At 46.7% G+C, this 17,867-nt stretch overlaps 1 protein-coding gene across 4 annotated transcripts in view; it reads right to left on the reverse strand.

Annotated features, from left to right (window-relative positions):
- Positions 1–9,599, reverse strand: part of MGAT5B (mannosyl (alpha-1,6-)-glycoprotein beta-1,6-N-acetyl-glucosaminyltransferase, isozyme B) — a 244,530-nt gene extending 234,931 nt beyond the window's left edge. For 2 of the 4 annotated variants that reach the window (XM_019502900.1, XM_019502886.1), the window contains exon 1: positions 8,771–9,599. In XM_019502900.1, coding sequence (XP_019358445.1) covers positions 8,771–8,838 — 68 coding nt within the window. In that variant the 5' untranslated portion in view covers positions 8,839–9,599. The remainder of the gene's footprint in view (positions 1–8,770) is intronic. The other 2 variants (XM_019502894.1, XM_019502878.1) reach the window with 1 other exon arrangement.
- Positions 9,600–17,867: the final 8,268 nt, after the last annotated feature.

Below are 17,867 nucleotides of genomic sequence, written 5' to 3' on the forward strand. Positions count from 1 at the left end.
GAACCTTTTATGCTGTTTCTAGGTCCCTTCCCCCAGACAATGTCACTGGAAAGGCAGCCACAGAGAAATCATTTTCACTGACCACCTAGACATGTCAGTCTCCCTCCGCCGCTCCCCCACAGGTGCCCCACCTGGGCCAGCTCTGGCCCATTAAGAAAAAAAAACAAGAAAAGCCCCACACTCACTGTTCCTGCCAGCTGGGGGGGTGGGGGGCAATCCCTGCTGCCCCCACTGCTCTATGCCACATGCGGGGCTCTGCACGAGAGCTCGAAGCCCCAAGGACGCTGCAGGAGTGGTGAGTCCAGGGGCTTTTTTCTGTTGTTTTTTTTTTTCCTTAAAGGGACAGAGCTGGCCCGGGCAGGCCAGCTGTGATGGGGCTGGGGGAGCAGGGGGCTTGTGCAGAGCCCCCCATGCAGTGTGGAGCAGTGGGTATCAAATCCTGCCCAGCAGCACCCAGTGAGTACCAGGTCTTTTCTTTAAAATGCCAGGAGCTAGGACAGGCGGGGGCAGCCATGTGGGGGCTGGGGTCCCCACATGGTCCCCTCCCTCGCCCCTAGTACTTACCATCTCGGAGTCTGGCTGCAGCTCCCTGCTGCAGCCACGGGGGACTGCCCAAATCATCAAAGCTCTCTGAATCTGTTCTGAAGATTTGGAGAGCTTTGAATCAATTTGGACCTTTAAACTGGTCCCGATTCGATTTGGATTCAGCCACCGAATTGGGCTGAATCTCCGAATTGAATCACCACCCAAAGCTTCACACAGCCCTAGTATCCAAACCCCACTCACTGATGGTTTTCTCCTCGGGACAGCCCCGTGCAGCAGGAAGGTATTGTTATTTTGTCATTCCTATTTTGGAGCTGGGGAGTTGAGACACAGATTAAATTAAGACTGGGATTTTTAAAAGATTCTAAAGGTGTTAGATGCTGCACTCCCTTGATTGTCAATGCCTAACTCTCAGAGGACTCTTGGAAAAGCTCATCATATGAGCCTGTTTACGCAGAGACAAAACAGGAAAGTTAAACCAAATCAATCCTGTGGCTTTAAAGTGGATTAATTAAACTGCATTAAAACCTTCCATGGATATTTTAGAAGTGAGGGAAAGTAGATTAATCTGAGCCTATGTTATTTGTGGCTACAAGTGTCCACACAGAGATATAAAACAATTTAACTAATCCACTTTAAAGTTACAAGTTTACTCAATCTGGATGAACTGTTCCTGAGAGTCCCTGGGTACTTCTATACAATATGTTTATCATGCAGTAGACTAATCAGCTGGGCAGTAAACACTGCACATCTATACATGTGCCCCTATTAGGACAGTGTAAACTAATTTACTCCACAGCAACACACATGCTGATAATGTTCCAGCTGGCTAGGGCATCAGGGTGTTTCAATGTTGGGGCTGCCTGCCAGCTGGCCCCACACTGAAGCACCCTCATGCCCCAGCCAGCCCCTCTGCAGCACACTGAGCCCACAGGGAGCAGCCCTAGCCTGGCAGCCTGATCTCCCTCCCCCCCAGGCCTCCTGCCAGTTGGAGCTGCTCCAATCTAGCTGGACATGCTGCAATCCCAGGAGTATGTGTAAACATTAGGGGTGCACCAATAGAGATTTCAGGGGCTGAAACCAATAGGCAGTTTTTAAGGAGGCATATTGGTCAATACTGATCTGATTTCCAATACAGCCACATACAGCTGGTAAGTACCTGTTGTGATGAAAGGGTGGGGGAGGATGGAAGGGGTGTGGGGGGCAGATCAAGGCCCCTGTGATGAGGGAGAGGCTGGGGAAGGTGCTACCCATCTGGAGCAGGGCGGGGTGCAGAATGGAGCTACGGCTAATCTGGGGTGCACAGGGTGGGGGGCAGCTCCTGTCACTGCATGCACCCTGGGAGAACATGGGGCATGTGCCTCTTGGATCTGCACGTGGCAGGGCAGGGAGGGCTGCAGCTGCAGGCCAGGGCTGAAGCCAGGGCTGCACCAGGCTCTTCCCAGTGGGGGCTGAGCTAGGCTGGACTGTGCTTGGGGCGGGTGGCAGCAGTGCTGGGAGGGGAGCTACAGGGGTGACTGCAGCCACCCCAAATTTTGCCATAGCCCCCCTGTAGCCTGCCCTCCCAGCACTGCTGCCACCTACCCAGAGCACAGCCCTGGTCCAACCCTCCTCCCCCCATGTGTGGGGAAGAGGCCAATGCAGCCCCAGCCCGCGCAGATCCAGTGGCACACATCTCCCCTACCATGCCCTCCCAGGATGTGCTCAGTGGTGGGAGCTGCCCACACCCTGGACAAGACATGGCTCCATCCCATGCCCCACCCCACCCTGGCTGGGCAGCACCTGCTCCAACACCTGCCCCAGCCCCACTCCCTCCATCACCATAGGGGCCTTGATCTGCCTCCCCATGCCCCTTTCCACCACAATAGACTTAATAGCTAGATGCAGCTCTCCAAGCTTCTTGGCTTTGCTTCTTGCTGTCTATGTGCTGCGCTGCAGTTGCATGCATGCACAGGCATTTATTGGCCAAATTATCAGCCACATCAGGCCAATTTCTGATATAATCAATTTTCTTTATATAGGTGCCAATCTGATATTGAACCAATGTATCCATGCACCTCTAGTAAACATGTACCTGGGAGCAATAAACTACAGTGTGATAAACACCAGCATTTATTGCATCACATTAATATGCGCATGTAGATGTACCCCATGGGTAGACAAACCCTGACTGACTCGCCTAGTGTCCCATACACAGCACATAATGAAGCTGGTAGTAGAACCCAAATCAACCGCATCTCAGCCCAGTGCTATAAATACAAGCCCACTTAGCCCTGCGCTATAAATACAAGGCCATCTTGCTAAACAAGTGCCAGCTCCACATGGACATGCTCAGAGCTTTCCAATTACCTAGCAAATCACTGACTTTCCCCAGCTGCCTCTCAGCCTAGCCATTGCCTAGAAGGCATTACAATTGCAGATGGTCTTGAAAAGTTTTTGACAGACCATAGTGGCCATTTACATCAGCTCAGGAAGGGAATTTTGTACATAAGGGTTGGAACAGAGAAACTCCTACATGTCTACAGGAGGTGGTGGGTGGTCCATGTTGGTATCTTGGCAGAGTGGTTGGAGGGGGGCACAGCAGTGAAAGAAAAGAAAGAGGGGCAGGACTAGGAAGGGCTTCGAAAAGGAGACCAAAATGGTGATGGTTGCCCATGAGATGCACCAATACTCTGTCCTCTCTCTGGGATGTTCTTACTTTACTAGAGGGTGACAGTTTTGGTTCCTCAGAGGCAATCTCAAGTGCCAGGATGCCTGAACCATGTGGCGTTTTTTAAACCTTTTTTATCCCTTCTTTGTTCATCCCTGAGCACAGACCTGCTCTGGACTGTCAGGCCTAAATTCAGCAGCACAGTAAATGATGGGACTGTTCCACCCCTCAGTGAAAGTAGATCTGATAAATGGGGGAGGGTTGTCTACACAGCAAAAGGAAGGATGCCTGTGCTCACTGCACCTGGCTAGCCCAGGCAACTACAGCAGCAAAGACTCAGCAGCAGAGACACCAGCACACCTCAGTCCAAGCAATACCGAGGAACTGACCTGGGACAGTAAAGGCTTGTGCTGCATTGTGTTCTCTGCAACTGATTTCTTGTATGACCTTAACCTTGTCACTTATTACCTCTGAGCTTCATTTCCATGAATGTAAGGTGGTGATTATTAATGTCTCCATTACCCCTACTTCAACTGGTGTGTCTCCTGAGAGAGTGAGATTGTGAGGGTAGGCACCATCTATTCCCACAAGTCTGCACTACTGGCATGGATTTCAGTGGGGGCTTCTGAGCACTACTGTAAAACAAATAATGATGATAATGCTACACTGCAACCAAAGAAAGATCATATTTATTGGACTTGCCTGATGGTCTCGTTTGACCCGGTACAGTCTCCCTCTTGTCCCCAAAGGCAAAATTAAATGAAGCCTTACCTGGGGGACTGGTATTTAAATAATCAGAGTTGATCCTGCTCTCCTTTCAAATCCTGCCTATTGATAATATCTTCATCATTATGCAAGACCTTGTTTATGCATTTTAATCTTCATAATTATAATCTCGCAAGGAGTGATGGTTAAACACTGCATTTAATTAACAATTTAGACCACTAGAGAAAGAAAGAAAGTAAAAAGAAACCTCCACAATTGCTGAAGAAAAAGAATCTTTCAAAGGGGCTGTGTGTTCTAGCATCTCATTAGGAAGGAAAAAAATCTTCACGATTTCAAATGAGTTTCAGAGAAAGCGGGGGAGGCTCAAGATTTCAGACACTTAAAAAAATATATCAGGGCCAAATCTTAATGAAGTTACTTAGGAGAGGAGCAGCATTCTGATCAGTAGAATTGTTGCTGTGATATAAAGATTTGTATAAAGAGATTTCAGGGTTTGGCCATTTTAGCTTGAAGTTTCCATCTCTTTCACTGTGTTCTGATCATGTCTGAAGAGGAGATAGGTCTTTGTTTAATTTCAAAAGACACCTGGGCTGTTGTCTAATATTAGTGAGTGGGACAAATGTACTTAATCTGATCTGACTCTTAGACTTGTATAAGTCAGAATTAAATCCATGGAAAGCAATAGAAATTCACAACCCATGTCAGACCTGTACTGGGCTCCATGTTCCAAAACTGGTCCATGAGTTTTACCTCACTGAGAACATAGAGCTTTGACCACGGAACAATTTTCTTTGGCGGTTAGTATAACTACCATCCCATGGTAAGCTTAAGCATTGGGATACTTTGATTGTATAGGCCTTTAGTGACAATCCTTTCTCCAGTTCTGCCCCAGACTAAAATATTCACAATAAGAGGCTTTGGGATTCTATCCAAGAGAGGACAGAGCCAAACTGCTCAGTTGAATTTACTACAAATGTGGAATGTATCCATAGATATTATCCACAGTGTGAAGTCATGTCTGACCTACACCATAGTAACTAAGAGAAGAATCTGGCCATGAGTTTCTGTATGCTGGTACGTAATAAACCACAGGAGGGTTTATGCAGGCAGGAGACTGTTCATTACCAACCAGTGAGGGGATGAGCTGTCCATAGTCCTGAAACACTGGAGGATTCGCAGCTTGGGTTATTCTACAGAGCAAGGAGGAAAATGACAGCAAATTGCTAAGCATTAACATTCATCCTCAAAGGGAGCAATAAAAAGAAGGCATGGAATACACTCTCCTGCTCTTATCAATTCATTCATGGACACTGAAGAAACAAATGTCTCTGGCTTCCTATATATGCTTTCACACCACTCACCACTGCTGAGAAAGCAGGTGATTGGGTCAATGACCACGATTTAGATTCATAAAGAAGTTGGGCTGGAAGAAACATCAAGAGGTCATCTAGTCCAAGCCCCTGCCTGAGGCAGGAAAGGTCTTGTTTCCTGTATGGAGATCAAACCTGTGACCATGGCATTATTAGCACCTCATGGTAACTTTAGTGATGAATTCTAAGTTACTGACGGTGTTTCCTTGAATCTGTCCCTCGTGGGCTCTTTGATTTTGAAGCCAAAAAGGAGTCATCCCACAAGACTCTGTAAATCCTTCTTCCAATGTTTTATGTCCCTTAGTGTGTCTTGCAGAATGCTGCCAACCAGTGAATTTCCTCCATCCCTTGGGTACTTACGGGTTGGGGACTTTTTGTCTCTTTACAAATCTTATCAGGCAAGGTAAGTAATGAATGAATTGACTAATGTCCTTTTTCCTTTCAACAGGCCAACTCTCCTGTTGGTATTTGGTAGACCGATGTCAGTCTGAACCAGTTATCAATCCATCCCATTGATTTCGGTGGGTTCCTGCTGATTTATACCAGCTGAAGATCTGGTCCATTGACTTCAAAAGGACCTATGCTAATTTGTACCAGTTTGTGTCTGGACTCAACGTATTTAGGCAGCCGCTAACCAGAGACTGTGGGACAGCCATATTGTGGTCTACAGCTGGAGGATCTAGGGGCTAAAAGTACACAGGACAAAAGGGCTTGCTGTAAATCAGGACTCGAACTCACTGTCAGATCAGTGGAGATTAGTAAAAAAAAAAAAAGGCGGGGGGAGGGAGAGGAATAAGGGAAAATTACAGATCAAGATCCGGACAACCAGTTGAGGTGGAAACTAAAGGACTAGGATAGGTAGGGTAGGGGAATAACAGATGAGGTAGTGAAGTGCCTCAGCAGAGCTGGGGGTGGGGAAGTTTAGAAAAGCTGTGATCACTACAAGTCAGGGATCTGTGGGGGACACTTGAGCACAGTTCCCTGGCCATACTAGCCTCGCAGCTCCTGCACATTAAAATATCCCAACACAACACCATTAACAAGTTGAACCATCAAAAATTACTGGTCACTGAAATACTTAAATGTTGTGAGAGGGAACCCCCTGAGTTACCTTGTCAATCCCAGACACATTCCTGTTCTATTTTCCTGGAGATTTTGTATTTTGTTTCACAGTCAGATGTAGGAAAAGATCCAATTTGGCTCTCACTCAAGACAGAACAGCAGCAGTGTAGGCCTTTCTGTTTCAGTGGAGTGGTTCCTTATTTACACAAGTTTGACAGCAGAATCAGGTCCCAGGTACACAGGGATTATTGCGAAGTCCCTAATTCTGTTTAGGACTTTGTTGCTAGCGCTCCCACCTTTCACCATCACCGTATTGCTCTCTCATGGGCTTATTCTGGTCAGACTCCCCAGCCTTATTTTAATCAGATTTTGCCTGTGCCTCTCTGCTGTTTGTCCTATGCAAGTCTAGCTCCTGGGATGCAGTTGGAAATAAGATTTTACCACTCCAGGATTCTCTCTCCCAACAGGCAAGCATCTGCTGATAATTTCATCTTGGTGTTTAATAAGCACAGTCATGAAGATCAGCAAATAGGCCCTCTCGAAGCTGCACTGGGCATGCCCCCCTGTGGAAGGCAGCCCCCAAGCCCAGCACAGCAACACAGTTTGCTCTTCTGTTAAACTGAGTGTCATTCACCATGAGAAAAAGTGACAGCTCTACGAGATGCCTGTGTATAATGTATGACAACTGGCACAGCAGGTGCATTGCTACAATTATGGTCCCTCACTGGCCCCTTGCTTCCTGGATAGGTTTGTGCCCCAGTCTGCCCCTGCCCCAACCCAGGGGTATACAAATTGCCCATTAAGCTTATTGGAGTTCTTCTGGGTGCTTCAGAGGAGCCAGGACTTCCCCAGGGTGAGGACCACTGAAGAAGGAATGGCTCCCACCACTTGATCCAGACACCCCCAGCTGCCCCAGCCTCAGGTATGTACCTCTCCCTTCCCTCAGTTGTCACTGCAGGTAGCTAGTTCTGCTCCCAATAGACATCTGCTCCACAGAGCAGCCTTGCTGGCTCACCCTTTCCCCCCATTCATTACCCCTCAACCTGTTTGTGGTGCAACTGCAGCTAAAGTCCCTGCCGAGCTAGTGCGGAGACACTGTCCCTCAGTGACCTACTTTCAACCAGAATTACTTCCCTGCACCCCAGCTTGGCCAGAGGATACAGAAGGATGGTTCAGTAGTTATAGCACTGCTGCTGGAAAACCCAGGTTCAGTTTCCCCCACACTGCCACAGACTTCCTGTGCCACCTTGGGCAAGTCACATCTGGATTTGCAAAGGTATTTAGGCACCTAAATTCGCATGGATTTCGATAGGGAGCTAGACTCCTAAATACCTTTGTGACTATGGCCTTTAGTGCCTCTGTTAGCCTCAGTCTCCATCTGTACAAGGAAGTTACTACCACCACCCCACCTGACCAGGGGTGTTGTGAGGATAAATCCACTGAAGATCATTATGCGCTCAAGAAGTACTCCAGTCACAGAGACAGACCAGATAGAAGAAATATCATCAGCCAGAATTCTTCAAGCTTATGCCATCAGAGAAAGAGACAGCTCTGACCAAACCTGCCAAGTTAAAAACCCAGGATTCCCCAGTTCCTAAAACACACTCCACAGACTCCTTTCTACTACTTGGGCGACTTGCAACTTCTGAGATGAGTTTGCTTCGCTCCTGTTGTCCCTCAATCCTGGCCTGTTTTTACAAATTCCTCTCCCCCAAAAAAACACATACAAATAAGAGTCAAATTAGTGCCCTTTGTTGGCTGAAAGTGAATGAGCTGTACTTCCTCCAAAATAAGCAAGCAGGCAAGCACTGGGGAAATGTGTCTTTGCATTATTAATGAACCAAAAAAGGGGAGATTTATTGCAGGGGGTTTAGGCAAATCAACTGTAAGACTCATAAAACTTTCTAGTTGTTGCAGGGAACTGTAGGTGGAAATGCACAAATACAAATGGGAAGGGGAGGTATTACTGTCTGACTTAGGACCAAATTCTGCTGTTGGCTACAAGTGTGAATCTTGTCTTACCCATAAATAATCAGTGGATTAGCACCACTATCACTGAGAGTCAAAGCTAGCTTCTAATTTGTATGTATTGATTCTCCAGTGTGGTACAAACATCACTTAAAAAGGCATTTAAAAACCTGTAACCAATACCCACCAGATATTAGCATAATGAATAAATTAGAAGTCAACGTGCAGCTTGTAACAGAGCCACATGCCAGCTCCCATCACACTGACCTAAAGACACACTTACTTGGATTCTTGACATTTTAATCTGGGATCGATTCCCCTGGAAAACAGCAACTGACACAAGATTTTAGTCTTACAGGACTTCTTATATTCTGTTCCCCTGGTGCTAAAAGCAGGCTAGGTTGAAAAGGCAGAGAGAAAACAGAAAATAGGGCAATAAAAGGAACTTTACCTAAAAGGTCTCAAGGTGACGAGACATCTTCTGACCATTATTTTTCCATCCGAATTGACAGTGATCATTGTTCAAACTTAGCAAAGAAAAGGAAAAAGAAGCAACCTGACACTTTAAACTGCCACACGCTGCCACTCTTCGAAGCTCATGGTTGGCTGGATGAGAAGGATTTGTGCATGGGGCAGTACCAAAATAACCCCAGCTGATCCAAGTTCACAGCAAGGGACTACGGGTCTTCTTGTGGAGGTGGTCTCCTCCTCTTCCAAGGGGAAGCTCTCCCTGGCAAACCTTTGTCTGCTCTCGATGAACAACCTTTCAGCAGAGGGAGAGCAACTGAACTGTGTGCACTGGTGGGATTTTGTTGCTGTTATTATTGTTATTCACATTTTGGAGGCAGGTGGTAGCTAATAGCAGCACTTCTCTCCATCCATCTCTCCCTGGAGAAGACAAATCCACTGCTGGGTAAGGTGGGGGAGACCTCGATTCCTGCTCATGGGAACCTTCATCACCTCCGCTTTATCCTCCCAATAGCCTCACTTCATCTGGACTCAAATGCCTGACATCTCCCTGCCAGCGTTCAGCACTTCCAGCTACTTGCCGTCCTCTGGCAATGCTCTGCAGTCCAAAGTCGGCACAGCGCTGAGATCCCAGTGGGGCTCCTGATCACATCTAGGGATGCACAGGTTACAGGATCCAGGTCCATCCCATCCTGGGAGCTCCCTTGCACAATCCTCGGCATCCAGCCCTTTGCTTTAATCTGAGCAGGCACTGCATTGTTTCCACCTGAGAAGGCTGTACTGTTAGAACAGGGATTGAAGAAAGCTTCCTTGCTAAATTGTGAATTGGGCACCATCTAGTGGCAACAAAAAGGTGTGGTGTAGTCCAGTTTCTATGAAGCAATTATGCTAGGACTGATGCAGAGGTTGCGTTGCTTCTTTGGACTCCTTCACTCCAGAGAATTCGATACCTCATCAGCAGCACATCCATACAGAATTATGGATGCTCTCCCTGGCTGTAGTATTGTTTAGAAAACTCCTATTTCAGTGACAACAGCAATTAATATTGCTCATCTATATGTTGATATGCACCCCAAATCACTTTGCAGATTGTAGGCAGGAAGCATCCTGAAAATGCAGCCACTACTGTATGAAGGATGGCAGCCAACTTGGAAACATCAGGCTGCACAACAGAGGAAGAGAAGACTTTCCGGGAAGACACCAGGACAATCCCCTACTCTTATGAGAAGTACCAGAAAATATGCCTAGATAAGACAAACTCCAGACTGGAATCCACCTCCCTTATGGTAAGTTTTTCAGTGGATTTCACATGGGTATAAAAGAGATCAGAATCCAGTTCATTGTTTATGAAGGCTCCATCCAAAAGTCCTCCTGGTGTTAGTGCTTGAGGCTCAGTACACAGATTCCAATAAAAATGAGTTGTTGATTTTCTGCATTGGAAATAAAAACAAGATATTTGGCCTGAAGATACATCCACAACACATCATGGCAGCACTGATGGCATCCTGTTAACCAACTACTACAAACACATGTAGGGAACATACTTGTAATGGAGTTTTTGCAGACATACACCACTGCAACTTTGTACAGAAGTGAGCCTTGTCTATGGAACTGCCTGTACTGCTTCCATGATTTCTGAATATCCCCTTAGAGCAGCAGCCACCACTGCAGCCCTGTTAGCCTTGACATAATGATTAGCTATTCTTGATGATGGGTCATCATTTAACTTGTCTGGGAGTCACCATGTGAAAAGGAAACATTTGCTATGAGGACTTCTTCATCTCATGGAAGAGAAAAATAGCAAATGAAAGCGGTAGCACTGGAGAAGAGAGGTGATCACAGCCTAAGGAGTTTCAAACAACTGAATTTACTGACCTTCTGAACCTGTCACAGACTAGAAACTGGCCAAGAGCCGAGATGGTGGAAGACAAGGAGTGTGAAAGTATAACATAGGCACAAGACCGGCGACTGGCTACTCCAGGGTGGGCTGGGAAAAACAAAGGCAGTGTCTACTTTCTTCATTGCTCACTTTGTATAATCTTTGCTCTTGTGAGTCAAGGGGCCCAGAGCTTTGTAACGAGTTTCTCTTTGGAGTGTGATTAAGAACCAAATCTACATAAAGAATTAAAATGCCACCCTGTTTTCCCACGTACTGAACCTAGCTGTTGACATGGTTAGCAGAGTTGTCTTGCACGTAGCTGGCTCTGCCAAGCACACAGACACAGCCCAGTCATACTTAGCCCCCCAGCTTCTGTGAAAGGGTAGACCTCCCTCCTTACTCTATGGAAGCCCCTTCAACAGAACTGTTGGTCAGTGCATGGATCAGTTTTCAAGTGAGACATTTTCCCCACCCATAAGAGGAGACGGTTCTCTCCCACAGGGGAGAGGTGATTTCTCACACACACACACAGCTGTAGGCATCTGGAGTCACAGCATGCATGCATGCATGCATGCACACACACATGTACGTGCACGCACACACACAGAGGCACGTGCTAGGGTTCTTCAGGGCCTCTGTGATAGCAATGCTGAACCTTAGAGTCACCAGCAGCTCACAGTCCACACACCTTATTACAGCTGAGACCATGGTATTACTGAAGCATCTCCCAAACAGACAGCCACCCAGCCCAGGAGGAATTCTGCTCCTGTGGTTCTGGTACCATCCAAACCTCTAATGGAATCATGGCTTTTCGTAACGGCTGCATGTGTTGTTTTCACTGCAGCATAAGGAATAACATATATCCAACAGTACAAAATGAGGGTGTATTTCACAGACCTGATCTTACCAACTCTGCTTCTGAATACCCAAATAGCCCACTAACAAGCCTCTCTTCTATATGTGTGTTCAGCAGCCCAGAAGTTGGTATCAGAGATTCCAAGATTCACTTACTGAAACAAAATGAAAAGGGCAAATTTGCCCTGATTTACACTTGAACCAGCCTCTGGATGGACCTGGCTATAGAGTGTGTGACCTACAGGAAAGGAATGATTCCTGACTGGTGCATCTATAATAGTAACATAATGATGTCCTCTTCAGTATTAGATGCGCTTCGACATACAAACACATCTCATGCTTCCTCCCTTCTCTCCCCACCCTTTCCTTCCTTCATATGTTCTTCACCTCTGCAGAGAAGTCACTCTGGCTGACTCCTATCATACGCTTTCCTGGTACCACGTTATTAATATGACACAGTCACAGTAATGAGAAGACGAACACCCACTCTTTTATAAATTAATTGCAGGCTTCCCTTGCTTATGTAAGAGCCCAACATTTTCCCATAAGTCTGATCAAGATGAAATGCCATATTATGACTGTTGTGAAATTGTAACTCTTATTTCCATACGAGACCGGGGCACCGATCCTGCTGTCACCTTGTTGCAAGTCCACAGTCACTCTGCTAAATCCATGAGCTCCACAGACGTAAAGGCAGCATCAAAATCACATAGGATACAGAATCATTGACAATATACAGGGCTAGAAGGGACTTCAGAATGTCATCTAGTCCAACCCCCAGCTCAAGACAGAATCATCCCTGCCAAAACCATCCCAATAGAAAGGAAAAAGAATCAGAGCTCCTAGATTAGACGCAGTTGGATTTTTTCCATTGAAATATTTTCCCAACAAAACAGCAGCTTTTATGAAAATGGTCCATAATTTTCAGTGTTTGATGAAAAGGGAATGAAAACAAACAGTTTTGTGTTCATTAAATTTTTTCATAGAGAGAAAATAATTTCCTAACCAACTCAGAGCTAGATAATAGAGGGCTCCATATGCATATTAAGGACAGATAACTCATGTGACGACTTGGCTTATGCTCAGTGGAGATTTGCTGGTAACAAAGGACCAAGCACATGCTTCTGGGCCTGATGTGTTAAAGAAAAAATGTTTCTTTGTTTAACTTCCGTCAGGAAGGCTGCTAATGCCTCCACTGCCCCTGGGTTATTTAGGGGGAAGGCTCCTCACACGCACACCCTGCCAGCTGGTGAAGGATGAGAGACCTGAACATACCAACACCCAGTTCTGCACAACTGGGACAATTTCCAAGGAGAAGGATCCCTGTGCAGGAGCATCGGGACTACATCAGGTCAGGGCTGTGATAGCAGGTACATGGCAGCCAGATTTGAGGCATACTAGCAGACCTACAGGAGAAGTTTGTTTAGCATAAGTAATCTCTTCATCCCAATCAAATCTTCCCATTTTTGTTAACCTCAAGGCTGGCATCAAAATATCCCTTAGGAGTCAGGCTTTTGGTTTCAGGGGAATTAGACATCCAAAACCCATTGACAGAAAGCTTTGAGCATCTACCAGCCTTCAGCTCCCTTGAAAATCCCCGCCTAAATTCACTCATACTTTTAATAATAGAAAGCTGGAGATGGAAAGGGAGGTGGCTGCGGCCACTAGAATTCCTACTATTATTACTGTTACTGCAGCAACCAACACCATGTTTCTTCCTGCAGAGGATGTGACAAATACTTTCTGCTTCTCTGGTGTTGGTTGTAGTCGTGTTGGTCAAAGGACATAGGCAGACAAGGTTCTTTGGATAAATCCGATATCTTTTATTAGACCAACTAAAAAGATATCAGATTTACCCAAAGAACCCTGTCTGCCTTCTGCTTCTCTGCACCATTAGGAACTCCTGTTAGTGCTCTAATTCGGAAGAACAGCTGAATCCTCTCATCCACCTCATGTATACCCCTGTTGCTCACCACTACGAGCTTTGTGCAGAAAGCCAGCAGAAGACCTGGGCACTACTGAGGCCCATCTGAGGGATCCCCAGAAATTCTTCTGTGCTCCTCCCACAGGTTCCTTGGTCCACGATAAAGCTTCTCCCATAAAAGTAGCTCAACATTTGTTTTTGAGACTCCATTCTCCAATCATAACACTTCAGACACCACCTTTGATTAATAATGAGATCCAGGACCATTCTGCAAGGTCACAGCCAAGCCCAGCTCAATGGGGGTGGAAATTTTTCTAATGGATGCAAAGTTTTCTATAAAGTTTTCTATAGAGCATCATAATTGATGCCTCTCTGCACACAGGGAGTCAAGCTACACCTCTCAGAAAGGCTTTGAAGGCAAAATAACAGCATTACGTTCTAGTCCTATCGGGAGGCCTCTGATGTCTGAAGGAAAGGCTAAAAACTAGAAGCTACTTGGAATTACAGCAGGAGGCTGATATTGCCAAGATGGAAGCCATTTCTCCACCTTACCTTACACTGGAACAATGCACTGTAACTTCTATCCAGACCCCAGGCCCTGCCAAAATGGCATTTGCTTTCATCCGAGTTAAAGGAACAAAAAGCTCAGTAATGATTTTTCCCACAACTGAGACTGAAGGACAATCAGGGGAGGAAGTGCATGAATAGAGGCAGGCTCTGTGCACTGGGTATCATCCACTTGGAAGCTAATGAATGAGGACTCCCTTTACTCTGCAGGCAGCAACTGTAGGATGAGTGCTTGCCTACAGTAAGATTAGAGCAGTGCAAGATGAGAAGAGGCCTCTTTTTAATTAGGAGTAGGCCCCAAGTCATTTAAATTCAAATCCAGATCTGCATACAATTCAGGTGGCTTGCTCAGCCCAGCAGAAAAATGGGGAATCAGCTGTCAAGTTGGGAACCTGGGTTTGGAGCTTGACTTACCCAGCCTTTCAAACCTTTCTTTAGTTTAGCTCAAAGACTCCATCCCATTGCAAGTACCACTTGTCTATCCAGCCAATAGGACTCACAAAAACAGTCTTAGACAAGTAAGGCAACTGGTCCTTAGAAGCACAGGACTGGAAGAGGCCTTTTGGGACATCAGCCCAGTCCCTGGCATTCACAGGCAACTTTTTATCCAAAAAGTCCTAGAACAAACATCCACTCCAACACCTCCCACCCTTACCAACAAAGCACGTTACAAAAACCAAAGTAGGAACACCTTGATATACTGCTACCCCACAATGTGCCATGTAGAGAAAGGACAGGTTGCAAAGACACAGCCCATGAAATGGTTGAGAGCAGGATCCAATCCACCATGACCTGTACAATCAGCTAGAGAGTTGTGGGTCTTGGGCATCTCTACCACATTTGCCACAAGTATGTGCTGCTGATGTTCTGGCATAACCCATAACTAGAACCACATGAAATTTGTGCATAGAAAATATGTGCAACACAACTGTACTTGGATCCATGGATGAATCACTGAATGTCTAACATGATGAAGGAGAGCTCTCTCTCTGACCCCTTCTCCCCCTATACACACACACATCCCCTAGGCCCATTGTACAATTCTATCTTCAATGTTGCATAGAAACTTAGTGACTTTGACCAATCTGGGTTTCAAGTTTCCAGGGCTTGATCAAACCTAGAGCACAAAGAAAACTCTGAGGGCCTGATTCTCTGCCCAATTAACCCCATGCGTCAGTCAGACATGAATCCATTAAGGCCAATGGAGATATAGACCCAGTCCCCAAGCTGTGCCACAAAAAGGACTCTAAACTACCTTTGCATCTTCCCACTCAACCTATCTGGATACTTATATGGCCCCACTTAGTTTTAGTATCATAGCCATTGCGAGGTGGGAAAGGTTTTTTCCAACATTACAAATAGGCAGTTGAGGCTTTGGTTGGACCTGATGATTTATCCATGGTCGCAGAGAGAGTCTGCAGATGATTGGGGATTGACTCCATGCCTCTGGAGTCCCCAGATAGTGCCCTAGCCACTACTTTATCCTGCCCACCCACTTTCTCACGAATCCTAGAAGGAAATCAGTTCATCCATGGTGCAGATTGTGTTGCATATTGTCCTGTGCTTCTACAGCATCCAACACAATGATAGACTCTTCTATGCCACCACTTCAGAAAACAATAATTGGAGCAACCTCGAGTGGCTGACTGCCAGGGTACACTAATTGCCCTTCTGGCAGCTGGAAGGTTTTCATTGTCACTCATCTCTTTTTCCCTATCCAAGCTTCCTCCATTGGTGGCCAAAGATGGCACGTGGCATAGGAACAGCCACAGCATCTCTCCTCCAATGCAAATTCCTTTTGCACAAATGGCATGCTCCAGTGGCCAACTCCACTCACTCAGCAATAGCTTGGTGCCAAAAAGCTGCATGGAACCATCCACCTCCAATGCATTGCAGGGTCAGGGCAGGAGGAAGGAGAATCAGACTCACAAATCCCCCTTGGAACAAACTCCCAGGGAACCAAGCCTGCCTGAGTTACCCCCTACCAAAGAGAGCAGAGTCAGATCAGCGAGCATCTCCTTCCCCTGGCAAGTGGCATGTGGACCCACCTCCATTTAGAAAGCAAAACCCAGGGGCAGGTGCCCACTGGCTTTGAGGAGTAGCTGAAGGGCAGACTGAGAGCCTGAGCAGCTTGCCTGCTGAAGTGGTGGGAGGAAGCGAGCTGCATGACTTAGCTTGAATCCCATTCCAGCCTCTAATTGTGACTGTCCTTTCATTTGACATATTGATTTGGGGCCTGAGACTTTCCAGAGATGAAAAGTATAAATAAACACTGTGTTTGAAATCACTCTTTAATGGACTTTTTACAGGGTGGGGGTCCAGACAGCATATTAAAAAACAGTTGTCCATTATCTTACATGGGACTGCTGAAGCATGAATAATGTCATAACAGTGTCCACTGACAATATGCAAAACACTCCAAAGCACTAACATTAGTGGAGAAAGGTAGATGTGCAGGGACAGCTCCATGGTGTGGTGGGGAGGGAAGGTCAGGCATTGAAAGGCTGTTACTGTTTCACTGAGGCATGTCTCATGCTTTTCAGAACTTTTAAACTATTCCCAGGATTGAGGGGAAATACCTGAAGATTATACTGATATACAAGGAGAAAGGTATTTTTCAGGTTCTCAGCCTGGTAGATGGGTGGGGGCATCTGGTCTCAAGCAACATTAGTGTCACCTGTGAAACTCCACCATGTTGGTACAGAGAACACCTTCATCAGAGAGCAATGTCCAACTTGCACGACTGTTGACCCTAAATGTTCAAAAGGCCATGAGTTACCCCCCTTCCCTCCACCCAAATCATGAAACTGGCTTTAAAATCATTATCTGAAGAATGCAGAGTCTTTTTATTCTGCTTCTGGGTTCTGGGCTGTGAGGACATGCTCAGGTCATGTGTTCAAACTTCTCTCCACAGCCCCCAAAGGCTAGAAACTTGCTCAGTATGCTCAAATTAAAAAAAACAAAGATAACCTCCTTCCCTAACTGCTTGTGTCCAGTTGCTGGGGCATTAAGAAAATTCTCTAATGTCCCAAGGTTTGTGGTATAAAAGTGAGAGTCAAATCGACTCCCAGATATTGCAGATTCTCTGTGGCAGGGAGCGTAGGTTCACCGAATCCGCAGTTCTGCTAGGTACTCATATACACACTGAAGTCCTGCCCTATTCAACGAAGTACAGTTGTCCCTGGTGCTAGATTGGGCTGGCTGATTCAACTGGGGCATAAATCTGACAAGCACTAAGCCTGGCAGTGGGCTGAAATGTTTTTAGAGGCTGCATCTACATGTGCGAATAATCCAGGAGCAGTTTACTCTAGAATAAACTCTAAACTAGAGTAAACTGTCCGGGGCACACCTCTACACATGCAGGGACATGGGAGCAGATTTGCTGCTCCTGGTAGCAGACTGCTTCCATTCCCTGTCACCATCAGGGGGAGCTGGAGGCTCCGGCTGCAGCTGCATGGGGCCGGCAGCCATGTTTACCAGGCAGCTGTGCTCCCTGTTCAGATAATTTTCTGGCCAAGAGCAGTGCACAGAGTGTGGGAGCAGCACATGGCAGCTCACTTGCTACAGCCTCTGCCTCCCCATGCCATGGCTGCTCCATCCCCTGCCCCTGGCACTGACAGCCAATGCCACAGGCTCCTGCTGGCCATGGTGCTGGCCCTGGCATCCCCCTCCTCCCCCTGCTGAGGCCCTGGGCCAGCAGGGGCCAGGGTGCCAGGTGTGAGAGGTTCTGGCTGACGACCCCCTTCTGCACTGCCCACTGCAGCGTGCCTGGACAGCCACCTACAGCTCTCAGCCCCACCACACACCCCCAGCACCACGCTCACTGTGCACAGTTCTCAGAGAAGCTTTTTATTC

Source organism: Gavialis gangeticus, unplaced genomic scaffold (genome assembly GCF_001723915.1).
Source record: "Gavialis gangeticus isolate Ggan-Ray unplaced genomic scaffold, GavGan_comp1, whole genome shotgun sequence".
NCBI lineage: Eukaryota > Metazoa > Chordata > Crocodylia > Gavialidae > Gavialis > Gavialis gangeticus.